At 38.9% G+C, this 17859-nt stretch overlaps 1 protein-coding gene across 1 annotated transcript; it reads left to right on the forward strand.

Moving 5' to 3' along the window:
• The first annotated feature begins 113 nt into the window (after nucleotides 1-113).
• Nucleotides 114-17776, forward strand: LOC139960065 (RNA cytosine-C(5)-methyltransferase NSUN2-like). Its single transcript, XM_071958110.1, has 20 exons — nucleotides 114-565; nucleotides 3051-3077; nucleotides 4112-4171; nucleotides 4867-4961; nucleotides 5483-5587; nucleotides 5921-6026; nucleotides 6316-6472; nucleotides 6896-7091; nucleotides 7536-7610; nucleotides 8480-8610; nucleotides 8943-9016; nucleotides 9450-9577; nucleotides 10005-10117; nucleotides 10971-11154; nucleotides 11787-11891; nucleotides 12252-12387; nucleotides 13230-13307; nucleotides 14453-14591; nucleotides 15167-15206; nucleotides 15823-17776. Exons 1-20 carry the CDS (start codon nucleotides 482-484, stop codon nucleotides 16205-16207), a joined length of 2418 nt encoding a protein of 805 aa, XP_071814211.1. The 5' UTR covers nucleotides 114-481; the 3' UTR covers nucleotides 16208-17776.
• The last annotated feature ends 83 nt before the right edge of the window (nucleotides 17777-17859 follow it).

A 17859-nucleotide genomic window follows, 5' to 3' on the forward strand; every position in this document is an offset into this window, starting at 1 on the left:
GATTCGCCCCTGACTGTATGGACGCTCTGCCACTGGAGTCGGCTTTAGGACCACGTCCATTCTTTATAAAATCATGGATTCGCCTCTTACCAATCCACATAATGGTTCATTTGCCGCTACCAAAGTTAGTGGCGGAAGTTACAATTTACACATCACTGGGCAGGAGAAACGATATTCTTGTATTGGGTTTTAATTTTGTTCCCCTCCCATCAGCATAACAGAGGGTATAAGAGCCGAAGCTTTTCCAGAACAACAAAATACACGAATTTGATGCACGAGGTGAAACTGTTTTCGTTTCCAGCATACATTAGTAGTAATAATAATTATTGTCAGCAACCCATTTCTGAAGATATAGTATTAACACGTGTGATACCGGTTCTGCGAATTTATTTCAGCAACCTAACTTTTTCAGTACGTGCCCTACCGTTCCGCTGATCGAGACTCAATCCATACATGCTTTCTGTAGTTTGGACAAATTCGTATGATCACCGCAACTGTCTTCCGAAGAATTCCAAGACGGACCAAGTGCTTTTCAGAAATGGGACGGAACAGAAAAAACAAAAAGGTTGACCATAATTTAGTTTAGGACCTTTCCTGTCAAGTGTCACTGTCAGTGTTACTAGTACTGTGTTAGCCTGGGCGTACACTTTAGTGTAGGCTATAGTCTGTATAGGCCTAGGCTAGGCTATTACAGTACAGTACTAGGTTTCAATTTAACTGTAGTGTGAGTTGAAGCCTTGATCTGAGTGAATGAATTATGAACCTAACCCAAACAGCCTATAGTATCTGGGAGGTCGAAAGTAAGATGGGTATAGGCTACTTCACCCAGTAGGAATCTGAAAAGGTTGTCCAAGTTTAGAAAGTCAAAAAAGTGTTGGTACCTTCTGAAGTGTAACATACTGTAAGTGGATAGCCACTCGATATGAAATGTTGAGTTACAAGCCATTGATATGTGGCTACTCGGTGTCGTAAAATAACTGTCTCCAAGGAATTCCAGGAATAACTTCTTAAAGGTCTGAGCAAAACTTTCCTAACTATAGCATGCTATAATTGGAGCCAGTAAAGCAGATTATTAAGCCTGGCCGGGTACCGTTATTTTCCGCACACGTTACTTTCCGCTGAAACAAAACGGTGTTTTCCGCAAACAAATTTGTGAGCGGAAAAAAACGTTTTTTTCAGCGGAAAGTAACATTTTTTTTGGAGGAACAGAATAACTTACTGAATTGATTAGGCACATGGAATGATTTAGGAAGATGGAGAAGATAGGATTTAACTGTAACAGGATAAATCGGCCATGATTTTAGATGAAACTCGTAAGAAAGGTGGTGCAAAATGCGTGTTCGGTTATTAAAACAGCCCTTACTAATACAGCCATTTCCAGCGAAAATCAAAGATACCGCCTTTTACAACTTTTTTTTAAACTATCAGTAAGCGGATCGCAGTTTTAATACATTATTAGATAGTCAATCTTTCATAACGCGGGCGTCCCTTTGCCCTTTCATCGGCCGACCGCCTCATACTTCTTTAATAATCCCTAATTACACACCCCCAAGCCTCCTCTATATTATAAGCAGCTTAACTTTTCTGACATGAACTCAGTCTAACCATCCTTTATCGACGTTCTTTGATACTTTCTCATGTTATTTGAATCATCCTGCCTGAATTTGGTATCCTAAAATTGCGGAAAAATATAGTATACAGGAAAGTGAAAAAAAAAGGTGTTTTCCGCAGAAGAATTTTTTCAGCGGAAAGTAATCAGCGGAAAGTAACGTATGCGGAAAACAACTGAAACCAGCCTGGCCATGGGAATGAAAGGTTTACAATTGCATCAAAAGATTCGTCGATGACATGAGACTGTGTACATATGCAATTTTTATTAATCAAATTTTTTATATCCACGTGAGCTTTTTTCAAGATTTAACCGCAACATTGTTTTTATTATGGGGGCTGTGTCATTCCGCCATCGGTACATTCTGCCATAGAAAATGTGCTCTTTCCACCATAGAAAAAGTGCCATTCCGCCATGTTATCCTGATGGCAGTAAAGCACATTTGAATGGCGAAAAGAGCACATTACTGTGGGTGCACTGTAGGCCTATATGCACTGTATATTGTTTCGCTTCACACTACTTAGGCCTGCAAAATCCACAAAATCGGTCACTATGTTTATATATAAATTTATATAATTTGATTTATTAAACCAACTTTATTGTATATTTGAAGACAGTGTATCGACACTTACGAACTTACAATTTAAATTATTCAATCAACATGTATATTAAAGACTATCTATTCCCAATCTTGTCTTAACTACAATTCAGTCTATCCAGCGAACCGTCACATTTGAAGACGATGTACCTATCCTTCCACGTGAATCAAAGAAAGTTTCACCGATACATTCCTGTGTAAAATCCATTCCTAAAATGAACCTTTCGGCTATAGGTTCAAGCCTTTCCGCCATGGAAGAAAGGATCGAAACCTATGGCCGAATGGTATGGCGGTATGCACCCATGGCGGAATGGCACTGGAACCATTTATTGCTACTGAAACTGATGAGCATATACTGTGTAGACATACTGTAGAGAACAAATGGGAGTATCATTACTGCATGTATTGTGGGTACTAGGCCTAAGAGGCATAAAATGTGTGATATACGTTTTTACTGCTGTATGATGTTTTTGGATGGTCTGTGTGTGATGGCTAGCCTTCTTTGTGTAAATAGGCCTAGGCTTCATGAAAGTTGAGTATGCAGGCAGTATACTGGTCCAGCGATTGTCATATTTGTCATAATTGTCGCCAGGGCCCAAGCTGGCTCTCAATGTCTCTGGACGTGTATTTCCATTTTGATGTCATATCAGTAGCCAACCTAGTGACAAGACACAGTAATGCATAAAAATTGGTATTCCGGATAATTAATGCACCTCTTATGACCCTGCTAGTACATTACGAATAGCCACAACTTTAGTTGAAATTTCATAAGATTTGTTGTCAAACCTGAGGCCTAATTATGAAAATTGAGTTTTAGCTTTTTCTTGTTTTCCTTTGTTTCAGAAAAATTCAGGATGGGGAGAGAAACAGGTACAGTATGTAACAGGCTTATAACAAGAGCTAGCATAATTGTGTGAAAGATCTTTGCAGAGTTTCAACGATCAATCTTTTCCTTTAAATGTTGTGGTGATGAACTTTTAAAGCAAATCAGAGCCAACCAGTCAATCTTTCTTAAGTTGTCAAAATTTGGGGAAGTGTGTCCAACTGGAAAGTGCATTACATAGCAAGAAATTTAACTATATTGACCAATAGTCCAGCTAGCCTAAAGAAAGGATTTTATGATCAAGCAGGAAGAAATTATATCATAATAATAATAATAACTAGTCTTATATAGCGCAGACTCCCAACAAAAGTTGTTCAATGCACTTTACGGGTGCTGAATGTACAAAAACTAATAGAGTTGAGAGGAAAAGACAGTGCTTTAATAGTATCTAAAGACCTAATTTCAACCGGGAGGGAGTTCCATAAAAGTGGTGCAGCATTCTGAAAGCTACCGTCACCGAAAAATCTTGTATGGACATTGGAAACTGAAGTTGAAATTGATATTGTGAACATATTGGTCTACATTTAGCTTCCTGATGTTAGGTTGGGGTACAGGTTTTAATTGCACGAAAAACTAGAATGAGGATTTTATAGTCAATACGGAGTCTTATTGGTAACCAGTGTAGTTCTTGCAGTATAGTTTTTGCAGTATATTATGTTACTACTTGCATGCTGCTTTCAACCATATTTTTGTTGATGCACTTATTGTTTACAGTGCATTAAAATATGCATAGATCAAACATTGAACCAGGTTCTGAGATACATATTCATGAACAAACAGTGCTTGTATGTTTGAAGTTGTTGTAGTTAACTGTAGGAATCAAATGCTAGAACTTTTGTGTAAGCAATAATTCTGATCATGATGCGATGACAACAATTATTCAAATGATTATTGTGTTCATAAGAATGAAGAGGTGTTAGCATGAAAAATCATTCCAGTGAATTTACAATTTAATTTCTCATTTGGGATTGTCAACCAAACAGAAAATTTTACAAACTTTTGCTTTCATGTATACTTTCAGGATCGCCGTGGATACGCTGAAATCATAAAAGAAAATAAAACATTTGAAAACTATTACAAAGTAAGTTATTTTGAAATTTATGTACTGTACGGCAGATACAGAGTATGTTGGATATTATGTGAGAAACTTGGCCAACGTTGCTTCGCCAAGGACATGAAATATCTTGGGTTTAATGCTGTGAAATAGCGTTTCTTGTAATTCAGGAAAATGCCAGTAGAAACTTGATTTTAGCCAGTAGACTTTTTAAGGACATATATCCTTATAGCAAGTGGCTGAAATTGTGAAATTGTATAGGCCTGGTATGTGGCACATTCTTATGAGAGTTAATGTGCCACTGCTGAAATGTATCCTAACCACTCGCTAACTTGAACAGGTGTGAACTTAGCAATGACAACACTATTAATTCATATTGTTTTATTTTAAGTTGGAGAACCAATTTGTTTCCCTCTAAAAGCTGATTCATAGGCAGATTCTCATGAGTAGTACAGATATTTGTTGCCTTGTTTTCAGTTTGCAATTGATTCTTAAGGAATTTACTTCTATGGTTAAATGCTAGCTTTCAATAACAAGCTGTTGCCTTGAGTAAAGAACAAGGTTAATAAGTATAGTAATTTTTTCTTCTTCACATGTGAGTGGGATGATGTTCACTTTGGGGTGAATCGCTTGAAATCTTGTCTTCCTAAAATATAAAGATGGCTTCTATGTTGTTATGAGGCTGAGCTTGATTATGATGCCACACTGTGTTTTTTTTCTAGGAACAAAACATCATACCTATTGAAGAATGGGAGGCATTCATGTCTGCTCTGAAGAAGCCTCTCCCTGCTACCTTCCGTATCACTGGCTTTAGAGGGTAAGTGTGCACCCCTAGGTTTATATACCCCCCCCCCCCCCCCCTCCCTTAACATGTAGCCTTTGAACTTTTGAGAAAAAAATACTAAATCTTGACAAAATGCATTCAGGACTTTGTTGTACTGGACACTGTCCTAGATTTCCAAAATGCTGGAGTACTGGCAACTTTGCTAGAATAGGACTACGAGTACAGACCCATAACTCATGTGCTGCAAAGTGCAGGACAGTACTGGCAACTTTGCTAGAACACAAGTAAAGACCCATTACAAGTCTGCTAGAAAGTGCAGGACAGCATTAACAACTTTACTGGAATAGGAGTAAAAGAACATACACATTACTAGTCTTCTACAAAGTGCAGGACAGCATTAACAACTTTACTAGAATATGAGTACAAGTACAGACCCATTATTAGTCTGCTGTAAAGTGCAGGACAGTACTGGCAACTTTGCTGGAATAGAAGTAAGAGTACAGAACAGACCCATTTAAAGCATTACTTGATGTATTTCATTTTTTTCCCCTCAGTCAAGCTGAACAGGTCTTAGAGTTTGTGAAGGGAAATTACATCAACAACCTAGTAACCAAGACACAAGATGGAGATGTGATTGACAAACCTTACCCATTACCATGGTGAGAAAAAGTGGTAGAGTTTTTTATGATACTTTATCTGTTGTTTTTTTTTTTTTTTTGGGGGGGGGGGGGTGTGTGGTGTTTTGTCACCTGATTGAGATATATTCCTTCAACTTATTTTGGTATAAATTTTATGTGTATTACCATGACCAATCACATGTATGGGAAATTTTTCAAACCCTTTCATCTCAAACTGGAAATCTCTCATATAAAATGGACAGCATTTCATAAAGAAAGAAATGGTGAATGGATCACGTAATCACCCACACATTTCTTTCTGTCACGTTTGCAAAGAAGGAAACCCACCAAATAAAGGTTTCTTTTCTTTAACAGGTACCCCGATGAGGCAGCATGGCAACTGAACCACGACAGACAGATATTACGTAAAGTCCCGGCTCTAGAAAAGCTCCATAAGTTTTTGGTCTCAGAAACAGACAGTGTGAGTATCTATGGAATCTTGTGGCACTCTATCTTTTAGAGCCAAACTAGTCGTTATTTATAAATCATGACAGAAAACTTAACCTTATAAACTACACGGGTATCCTTCCTTTCATCCCAAAACTAACATTTTTTGCGGCCAAGTTTGTTTTGGTGTCAAAATGTTGAACTCTTAGCATTAGTCTCTGCTGTGCACCGTTAAACCTAACATTAGAAGCCTTGTCTAATTACACAATATTTCATATCATTTGTCATTAGATATGGTTTTATTCATATTTTTAATATTAAAGGGGAACATCAGCCGACAAGAGCTGGTGAGCATGATCCCGCCTCTCCTTCTAGACGTCAAGTCCGATCATCTCGTGTTGGATATGTGCGCCGCTCCCGGCTCAAAGACCGCACAGATTATCGAGGCTCTTCACGCGGACGAGAGTGACAAACAGCCAGGTAATGATCAAGGAAACATCAGACTTGATTAAAAAAAAAGAAAATATAAGGTTTGAAAATTGCGATATTAGGATGTGTAACAGAAATGCACTCAGCATGGTAGGTATGATGTTTTTGTTGCGTTAAAACAGAATCCAATACACTTATGATATTTGCAGAGTGGTTTGTCTTTGTACGCCCAATAACCTTGCTCTTTTTGAGTTTTTTGTTTTTATCAAAAGATTATTACCTGATTTTACGTGAAAATTTCCCCAAAAGAACCAATTCTACAACAAACTGAACGTGACGATTTCATTTTGCTGTTATTTTAAAGACATCATTTTACTGCAATTCTCTTGATTTTGGTATTTCTTATGATCAAGTCAGGGAACTGTCATGGTAGAACAGTAAGTATTCTGCATCTTTTCCGACATGTTTCTTTAGAGGGTGTTGTTATCGGCAACGACAGCGACAACAAGCGATGTTACATCATGGTGCACCAAGCTAAACGGCTCAACAGTCCCTGTTGTATGGTGGTCAACCACGATGCCAGGTTCTTCCCCAAACTATTCTTTGACCGACCGGATGGCAAGAAAGAGCAGTTAATGTATGACAGGATATTGTGTGATGTTCCCTGCAGGTATGACAGTCAATTTTTTTTCAGGGAGAGAGAGAGGGGGCGATGGTAGGGGGGTGGAATAATCGATCTCGACCAAGTACCACGTATATCATCAAATTGAGCGAGTTGCTAAACCAACACAATGATGCATAGCAAGTTTGTAAATAGATCCATATTATTATGAGAACAAAGTTCATGAACTGTGTGAAGGGTAGAAGATGGGGAGGGTGGAGGGGGGGGGGGTGGTAGTCGAGCATCATGGAGTAAGTTTAATATCCTTGTATTCTGTGTATTTGTACTCAATTGTGACATAGTAAGTGCAGGCTACGGGAGGATGGCAGTCTCAGTCTCGTACTGTATTTCAAACAGAACATCTTGTTACTTTAATTTCATAGTCCCATCAAGCCAAGATATAACCTGGGATTTCTTTCGTACATGTCATATGACTTGAATTTTATTTCACAGCGGTGATGGAACAATGAGAAAGAACACCATGATTTGGAAGCAGTGGGCACAGACGTCGGCAATTTCTTTGCACAAGTAAGCATTCATGTAGATATATATATGTGTATAAACATTTACTTATCACTACTGTTAGGTAATAAGGTCTTCTAACACTTCATGTTCTTCAGAAATTGTTGCCATGGAGACACAGTTTCTAAGCAGACTGTATTTATCATAGAAGGATGTAAATTAAAAGGTAATTTAAAACTGCGATTTAGCTTTAGACAGAATTGATCAAATCTACCCAAGTGTCGTGACACTGGTCTGGGATTCATAATTCATTAGACTGTAAATCGAAAGCCTGTCAAGGCTTGAGAAGATAGGTATATTAATTCATAGATAGGGTTATAGCAAGGAATGCAAATGATCATAATCAAAATGCATATATTAAGGATCTGTTCTTCTTACAGAGCACTTTAAAACTACATAACATAGCTACTGAGGAGTCTGAATACTATGCAAATGATTCATGAATATTCAGTGCTAAAGTTATGACATGCTAGTACCATATATGGTTAACTCCTTGCACAGATTACAATAGAGCATGACTCCAAATATGACTGGAATTTGACGTAAACTAAGACACCCTGGTAGATTTATTTCACCGAGTGGATGGTCTAATGAGCGAGTGAGTCATGATATCATTTGGTTCTCAACATTTAATTCCTGAGAAAGATGTTCATGGCAGTTTTGATCACACCTAGAGGGTAAATAAGACGCTTTGAAACTGATTCTTTTCAAGTGTCAGCGCCTTGACAAGTTTGTACCTTATACGAATGACGAAGGAAAACGTAAGGGATGACGGTCGTTATATCAAGTTTTTCAGTTCCTGAGAAATGTTTCTGAGAAAAAAAATAGTGAAACCAATAGGTAAAACGTTCCCTTTTCATAATCTCTTGAAAAAGTTTGCAGAAGCAGATTCTTCACCGTGGCACAGAACTTTTGGCCGTCGGGGGCAAGCTGGTTTATTCGACGTGTTCTTTCAACCCCATAGAGAACGAAGCGGTGGTGTCTAGTGTACTAATAGCATCCGAAGGTAAGACGTAACAACTGTTCTCTTGCCAAGTCAAGATGATCAATGATATAGACTACAGCAGATGACGAGTCAGGAGTTTGATTGGGAAATTGTGGGGACAGGTGAGGGGAGCATTGGGGACACTTAGCAGAGATAGGAAGATTGGTTCCCCTCACTTTGGAATACTAGGCACACACTCATGATAAAATTTCTTTCGTTTCTTCTTTTCAACTCTTTTTTATTAAGTTTCACACTTTGAACAAAAGGGATACAATTCTTTTATGCCCTGAAAATTCCAGCGTATTTGGAAATAAGTGTTTTTTTAATTTGTTTTTCTTGTTATGTGAATGTAGGTGCCTTGCAATTGGCTGATGTCAGTGGGTTGTTGCCTGGATTGAAGCGAAGATCTGGTTTGAAATCGTGGAAGGTTTGTTCCTCGGTTTTGTTCCTCATAATTACTGTAAAAATGCAACACCCTCTATAAAAAAAAATAAAGTACATACTGTGGGTAATCAGCTACAAATGCTGTGAAATTCGAAAGAAGTAACATTGGCTGGACTTAACAATTTATTACCAGCCCTTAGTTAATGATTTTGACCCATGTGCTGGGTGCATAAGCAGTATAACACTGTTGTATTGAACGTTATAGGTGAGACTTGAAATTGTGCGTTCAACTTGTACTCATACTCTCTTGTCTCTACTTGTACTCATACTCTGTCGTATTCTACACCGTACCGGTCTCATCTCAGCTAACCACCTCTAGTGGTTTATGCATCCCATAATTTCATTTGTACAAGCAAGAGATAGCGACAAAAGCATAATTTTTCAAACCCTGCTCGACATGTTGCACATTTTTCCAGGTCATCAATGAGACACCTCAAGAGTACGCCAAACCTGAAGATGTTCCAGAGAAGAAGAGGAGAAGATACATTGAGAGCATGTGGCCTCCATCAGAGGAAGATGCAGAGCGTATTAACCTTCATCGATGGTAAAACCCCATCTCAAAAATTTGCTTCTTGTAGGGCAGGCCCTGTTGGAAACCAAAAGATGGACCTTTCTTCTAAGATCCCCCCAAAAAATAAAAAAATTGCTTCTTGTAGGGTAGGCCCTGTTAAAACCAGAAGAGGGTCCTTTCTTCTAAGGCCCCCCCCCCAAAAAGAAATTGTTAAATATTCATTTTTGTTGTATTGTTCAAATTGCAACAGATTAAAGGTTGCAGAGAGTATTCAACTTTGTCATATATGTACAAAGTGTTCTGTTTTTTTTTATATAAGACTGTAAATTTCTATCCTACATGAAATGAATGCATGGTTCTGTTGAGGTAAAGGTTTCATTGCACTAAACACTGATTGTTTCTAGTCGTAAGTGTATACCTAACCAGCCACCGTAAGATCTATGGCTTTTCTTCACGACAGTGTACGGATCGTACCTCACGATCAGAATTCTGGAGGTTTCTTTGTTGCCGTTCTAGAGAAAGTCAAGCGTCTTCCGAACGAGAAAGAGCCAATCGTGAAGACAGTTACCGAAGGTACTTTTAAATAGTTTGTTCTTTCTCTTCATGTTCCCCCCCCCTCCCCCCAACAAAAATTTTTTTGAATGACCAGAATCAAATGCATCCTTTCATGATTCATCTGAAAGACTGAAAATGGATAAAATGATGAAACTTAAATGTTAATTATTGGAAAAAACAAAATATTTTGAAACTAAGGATTATATCTTACTCTGATATGTAGAGAGTGTAGAGACTACTCAATCATCTTAATCAGACTAAGTAAGCTTCTCTTATACAAAACCAGAAAATATGTGACCTCAGAGTGAAGGGAAGTCATGTCGAGGTAAATTTTGTCAGAGCTTTTCCTGCTGTTGTTGATTACGAATCTAGAAATATTTTTGGGGGAGATTTATTAAAACTGTAATAAAATTGAAACAACAATTGATTGGTGTTATAGACCTATTTGGAGGGAGTAGAAAAGGGCAAGGGGGAGGGGTGATGGGGGGGGAATGACATCACTGCTTATGCCTGAGGGACATGTGGAAATATGACCTGGCAGCATTTAATTTGCATATAAAAGTCCAGACAAGGTAGCAAATGCCAATCACTAATTAGCCTGATTCTCTAATGGTTGCATCTCTTTCGGTATCAATCAAGCTGGCCAGTAGCAAAACAATGCACGATTTATGCGAGTGTAAATTGAGCGATTTGTTCTGAGAAGCCTGCGAGGGTCACTTTAATTCAGTTGCAGCATGTAATCAGCTGATTTGGACTAAATTATCATGTTATTCACATCATATATATTTTTTTCTGCACATAATTACAGCATTGGAATTGTTTTTTATATTTAATGTATATGAAACATTAATTTGTTCATACCTTTACAAAGTTCAAAGTACAGAAGATACAACAGTATCCGCAGATTCAACAGAAGTTACAGTGAAAGACACAGATGTCATTGAAAATGCTGCCACCAGTTCTGTTGATGAAGATATTGCTGACACCATCAGCACAGAGGATGCTGTCACCAGTGTAACACCCACTGATGATGCAAGCACTGAAGGGATATCTGAGTAAATACTTTGGTCAATATTGTAAAACAAATGAGTAGATATGTTTTTGGTTTTTTTGTCATCATAGGAGCACAATGAATAAATAATATTGGCATATTAAAATGCAATATTTAATATTGACAGTAAAACTTGTAGTCTAAGCCTACATTAAACAGATAGTTTGAAACTAGTCAGGGGCTAAAATCTGGCAACTTCAGTGAAATCTGGGCAGACTATTGATGAGTTTTAGCAAAGTTTGTTAAGGTAAGAATGATACTGTGTAGGTATGTAGCTTCAATATGTGTTTTGTTTTCGTTTGTTCCTTGCTGGAAGCAGTCCGGTTTGCATGTGCGTGTGTGTCTGGGATAACTCCCACAACTTAGTGATGAATGGTTGTCATACTTGCTGTGTAAATGTATTATAGTGAGAAGGTGTCCCATATCATTTATGGCATGGACCTGAAAATTAATGAGGTTATTGGGTCAAATGTAAAAACCTTTACATTGCAAGAACTCCGCAGCCTGAAGTTGGATTGTAACCAAACTTCAGTTGTTGGTTAACAGCTGGTACATGTACAACAGCTGGTACATGTAGGCCTAATTTGTAGGACCATCTGGGCCCAAACATTAATTAAATTTGAATCACACTTTCAGACCACCCCAGAAGAAAGTTAAAACGGAGAGAAGTCACTTTAATAGTTTCAAAGAAGACCCCTTTAATTACTTTGATGGTGAAGAGGAGCTGTGGCCAGAGATCAAGTGAGTTTAATTTTTACATCAGAGTAAAAATTAAAAAAAACAAATGACTTAATTTACAATGCATTAATTGTGAAACACCTTGGTTTATCCCACTGGAAATTTCCAAGAATAGCTTTGGATGACCAAGAGCTAAAATGAACCATTTCACATGAAGGGACAGCAGTTATTAATTAAGCCACATGCATTCTCTCTACAATGTAAACTTAAGATGACAGTGTATTTTCAGTCTTAGGTAGGATGAATAAACGACAGCAAAAGAAATCATCACAATTTTGATAAGCATAATTAATCTAAATAGAATCAGTTTTTGCTTTCTCTTACTTTCTTCTTACTCTTTCGTCACAAACACTCTATCCACAGGAAATTCTACAAGATAGACGATGCATTTCCTATCACTCAGATGCTCACCAGAAGTTTTGGCGGGAAAAAGAGGAATCTCTATTATACGAACAAGAGAGTGAAACAGATCATCCTTACAAATCAGCAGAAACTGAAGGTAGCAAACTGAGACTAACTATCTCCTCGTACATATGTGGTAATCATACCACTGATAGATGCTACGTATATAAAGTTTATATTAATCTGGAATGGACATAGACTAATCGCCAGAAATGAGCAAACTATGCCTCTTTTGAAACTTATCATGACTCACTGTTTTTATGATTGTGTAGTTGATCTTAAATGTTTAATGAGAATAGGAAACTGGACGGACATTGCTAAGCACATAGTTATCCTACTTTACCATAAACTGCTTCCCTCTTGAAAGGCCTTGCTTTTACAAAGGTGTGGCAGCAGTGATGGCACTTTACTGTAAACTGCTTCCCTTTAGAAAGGTGTGGCAGCAGTGATGGCACTTTACTGTAAACTGCTTCCCTTTAGAAAAGCGTGGCAGCAGTGTTGGCACTTTATGGTTAACTGCTTTGCTTTAGAAAGGTGTGGGAGCAGTGGTGGCACTTTACCATAAACTGCTTCCTTTTAGAAAGGTGTGGCAGCAGTGATGGCACTTTACCGTAAAGTGCTTCCCTTTAGAAAAGCGTGGCAGCAGTGATGGCACTTTATGGTTAACTGCTTCGCTTTAGAAAGGCGTGGCAGCAGTGATGGCACTTTACGTTTCAATGCAACATGTTGATGCATTTTAGCAAAGTCCCCTGATGGCAAAGGCAAACTCCTTCCTTGTAATTAGCTATTTTTCAATTTTTTTGTCATTGATGTTGCATTCCAGTATCTTGAGTAATGATCAGTGGCTTAAATAGAGAGAAGACCTGACCATTCTAGCAGATTCTGTGATAATATCATTCTGAATTTTGAGTTGGGTGTCATTGTCATTTAACTCTACAGGTCATCAATTCTGGTATCAAGACGTTATGTCGGAGCGATGCGGAGGGCGTGGATTGCTCTTTCCGCCTCTCACAAGAGGTATGTAATGTTTTGTTGTAACTATGTAGTTGTGTTAACAAGGAATATGCCTGGAAATCAAAGTAGGGGTCGCAGCCCTCTTTACGTTCTCAAGAAACGTTTAGGAGAATTAACAACACAAGAAACCAAAACGTCAATATTTTGAAGAAAAAATAAAGAACAATCTTGAACATAAATGACATAAAAGATTACAAAATATAACATTATTTTGCAACCAAGCACCCTTAATGATATATCAATGTTTTAAGCTAGGGGGATGCCTACTCCCCCTAGACCTGTAGGTCACCAAGCAAACAAGTTTGAATACCAGGATTCTATCTGATTGTGACCGTGTTTGTCCAGCAAACTAGCTATCCGTGAATTAATTGTGTTTGTCCACCAAACTAGCTATCTGTGATTTCTGGTGTTTGTCTAGCAAACTAGCTATCTGTGATTACTCGTGTTTGTCCAGCAAACTAGCTATCCGTGAATTACTCGTGTTTGTCCAGCAACCTAGCTATCCGTGATTACTGGTGTTTGTCCACCAAACTAGCTATCCGTGAATTAATTGTGTTTGTCCACCAAACTAGCTATCTGCGATTTCTGGTGTTTTTCTAGCAAACTAGCTATCTGTGATTACTCATGTTTGTCCAGCAAACTAGCTATCCGTGAATTACTCGTGTTTGTCCAGCAAACTAGCTATCCGTGAATTACTCGTGTTTGTCCAGCAAACTAGCTATCCGTGAATTAATTGTGTTTGTCCACCAAACTAGCTATCTGTGATTTCTGGTGTTTGTCTAGCAAACTAGCTATCTGTGATTACTCGTGTTTGTCCAGCAAACTAGCTATCCGTGAATTACTCGTGTTTGTCCAGCAAACTAGCTATCCGTGAATTACTCGTGTTTGCCCAGCAACCTAGCTATCCGTGATTACTGGTGTTTGTCCACCAAACTAGCTATCCGTGATTAACCGTGTTTGTCCACCAAACTAGCTATCTGTGAGTACTCGTGTTTGACCACCAGACTAGCTATCCGTGAATTACTCGTGTTTGTCCACCAAACTAGCTATCCGTGATTACTTGTATGATTCAGGTAGAGCAGAATTGACGCTTCATGAAAGATCATCTGCTCCATTTTTTTTTCTTTCTCTCAAATTCCTTTTCTCAGGGAATCATTTCCATCTTTCCATTCATGAGCGATCGTAAAGTTTTAGTCGAACAATCGGATGTGATAAAGCTCATGTCCACCGAGTGTCCTTTCGATTACACTTTCTCCGAGAAGATGCAGACACAACTGAAGACGTTCGGTAAGTTGATCTTGGTTTTTATTAAACTAAAGGAAAGAGCAGGCTCGATGACCTATCACTGTCACGTCAGCAAAACCCGAAAGCCAGGGTATTCTTTGGTAGGATGTGAGAGGTCAAGCGGTAACTTCCATTTCATTAAAACGTTCTGTATTCATATACAATCTTTGGGAGTCATCGCAAAAGTGTTCAAGACTGAAAATTATATACAAAATCAAAAGACCGCTGAAAGGCGTTATTAGGCAATCTTGTGTACTGATTTTGCATGAATGACTCCAGACAATTTTTTATTTTATATCAAAATGCATACAAACATTAAACAAATCTGTAGTAAAATGTTTGCTTAAAATGTACTTAATTGCTCAATATTTTTTAATTTTTTTTGGGGGGCTGACAATATTTTAGTAACTACATGTTATCAAAGAGGATCATGCATAATCTGATTGGCCAAGTAACTTCTGGGTTTTTCGCTATACTCATGCTGGAAAATGACAAACTTTCGTCTGCCAAACATTTTATTCTAATTGGCAAGTTTCTTTCTCAGCATTTTATCTTCTTTTTACTTTCTTTCTAAACAGGACAAGGAAGTATAGTCTTTGTGTGTGATCCTGAAATAACGTAAGCAACATCTTTATACCTTTGCCCACGAGTAGTAATGTGTTCAGCTCTTCTATTTATAAGAACACTATCAAGTTTTATTCTTTTTTCTCTCTCTAACCCAAAACATAGCATTTTGCTTGATAGTGAGCAACGACCGTCCCGATATGTTACAACATGTAACTTAGGCAATAGCTTTTTTAACATATGCTGTGTGAAAGTTTTGTCTGAGCCATGCTCTATGTACCACATTAAATTACAATGATTGCTGTGTGCATTTGTGTTTGTGTTGTAAGACTAACGATATGTTTCTTAGAAAGCAACAACTGTGTCTCAAGTTTTCAGTGAAATGTGCTTTACAAGCACAATGAAGACTTTATCTTATTATCTGCTAAAATAACCTCAGCATTTAAATGTCCATAGCTTTAATTTACAAATTTGATTTTGAATATGGGAAGGCAATGATTGGACTAAAAAATGTGTGATTTTCATAGTATGAAGGTACTGGTTCTGACAATACCTTACATTTAATTTTATTCTCTTTACCTTAATTGTTTGTGTGCTTATTGGAAATCTAGTCAATTTGCAACTATTATTGTCATTTATATAATAATATAATTCTTTCTTAACTTCTCAGTGATTTAAGTCAAGCGTCCAGTAAGTCTTTGATCATCGTCGGCTGGAAGGGCAAGACATCTGTGAGATCGTACCTGGACAAGAACAGCCGACAGCACTACCTGAGGATGTGCGGTGGGGACGTGTCTCAGAGTGATGCATTGTCGGAGAAGCAGCCCCTGGAGACCGTATCGAGGGACGCCTCGGGGGACGGCCCCGAACAAGATGACAGAACAGCCCAGGAGAAATTTGCAGGATCAGCAAACTCTGAAGAAAAGAAGAAAACTAACAAAAACGATGAAACCTTAAAGGAGGCAGACCAAGGCGGATTAAGTACCATCAAAGCAGAGGAAGGTCAAGTGGGTGCATCTGACCCTAGCGAGGCTACACCGGTCGAAACAAATTGATGGTGACGCTCACTTCAATATAAGATGCTGTGAAGTCAGAACTACTAAGAGCATCATTGGAAGGTGGTCAATGTGGGCGTATCTTTACCTGCTCTACCACCTTTAAGATGTTGTGAAGCGAGAGCTACCTGCATTGTCGGAGGTAGTCTAGATGGGTGTAGGCAGTAGCGTAGGCTAGGCCCGGTGCAAATTCCTGGGGGCGCCCCAAGCCCCAGGGGGGTCGATGTCGAGGACGGGAGACAAATAACCACTCATCATTTAAAGTCGGCCATCGGCCATAGTCTGGTGAAGCGGCTAGTATTTATATTAAAGGGGAGCAGTCAGTAAACCAGATGGCCCCCGCCCCAATCCCCCCCCCAAAGGAATTTAAAGGAACCCTGTCTGTAACAGAGGAAGCCTGCAAGTGTCATATCTGAGTGTCTTGAGTTGCCCAAAATCATAGATTGTTCACCCAAACCATCGTTTGCCTGACTGTGGACTCTCATTTAGGGTTCCATTTCTATTACTGTGCCACTGGGGGGGGGGGTGTAATCGAATGTCTTACACTATTCTAGCTCGCCAATTGCAAGAGGAAGGGAAAAGTGGGTGCATCTAACCCTAACGTGGCTAGACCAGGTGGGTGGATGATATCAGGATCCTCTGCTCTACTTAATGAGCTATCCAGCCCTCAGTTTTTTGGGGTGGGGGAGGGGGTAGAGAGAAGGCATATCTATCCAGCCCTTACTTCTTTGGGGTGGTGAGGGGGGTAGAGAGAAGGTATATCTATCCAGCCCTTACTTCTTTGGGGGGAGGGGGTAGAGAGAAGGCATATCTATCAAGCCCTTACTTCTTTGGGGTGGTGGGAGGGGGTAGAGAGAAGGTATATCTAACCAGCCCTTACTTCTTTGGGGGGGGGGGGGGTAGAGAGAAGGCATATCTATCAAGCCCTTACTTCTTTGGGGTGGTGGGAGGGGGTAGAGAAAAGGTATATCTATCCAGCCCTTACTTTTTTGGGGTGGGGGGGGGGGTAGAGAGAAGGCATATCTATCCAGCCCTAACTTCTTTGGAGGTGGGGGAGAGGGTAGAGAGAAGGCATATCTATCCAGCCCTTACTTCTTTGGAGGTGGGGGAGAGGGTAGAGAGAAGGCATATCTATCCAGCCCTTACTTCTTTGGGGTGGGGGAGGGGGTAGAGAGAAGGCATATCTATCCAGCCCTTACTTCTTTGGGGTGGGGGAGGGGGTAGAGAGAAGGCATATCTGGGGGGAGGGGTTAGAGAGAAGGTACATTTCAGATGATAACTTTGGTTTAATTAATTTATTCACATGAATAGAACTACATGGAAATATATGACATTTTTAAGTTATGCCTTATAATTATATAAATGAAAAATGGAGTTATAGAATCATTTGGCAACAAGCACGCCTGGTCTGTGTTTTGTTTTAGTTGTTACATTGGCCTTTATTGTTTGAATTGTTTTTAAAAGATGTTAATGAAGAAAAACCTGGTACATAAACCATACATTATGATTTTCTTTTTTCATTTTTGAATTCATAAACATGTGAAAGTCACAATAAAGTATCAAATCCTAGTTTGATTGCTCTTGATCATTCATCAGTTTTGTATAGTGTATCTATAAGACAGTAAGGAATGGAATGAGGGAAGAGGGGGGGT

The sequence above is a fragment of the Apostichopus japonicus genome, chromosome 3 (assembly GCF_037975245.1).
Source record: "Apostichopus japonicus isolate 1M-3 chromosome 3, ASM3797524v1, whole genome shotgun sequence".
Taxonomy (NCBI): domain Eukaryota; kingdom Metazoa; phylum Echinodermata; class Holothuroidea; order Aspidochirotida; family Stichopodidae; genus Apostichopus; species Apostichopus japonicus.

Coding starts and splice junctions, on each gene's coding strand:
- LOC139960065 (XM_071958110.1), top strand. CDS start 482: ATGATCACCGCAACTGTCTTCCGAAGAATTCCAAGACGGACCAAGTGC. Junction 566..3,050: donor GGAACAGAAAAAACAAAAAG/GTTGACCATAAT, acceptor CCTTTGTTTCAG/AAAAATTCAGGATGGGGAGA. Junction 8,611..8,942: donor TGTACTAATAGCATCCGAAG/GTAAGACGTAAC, acceptor ATGTGAATGTAG/GTGCCTTGCAATTGGCTGAT.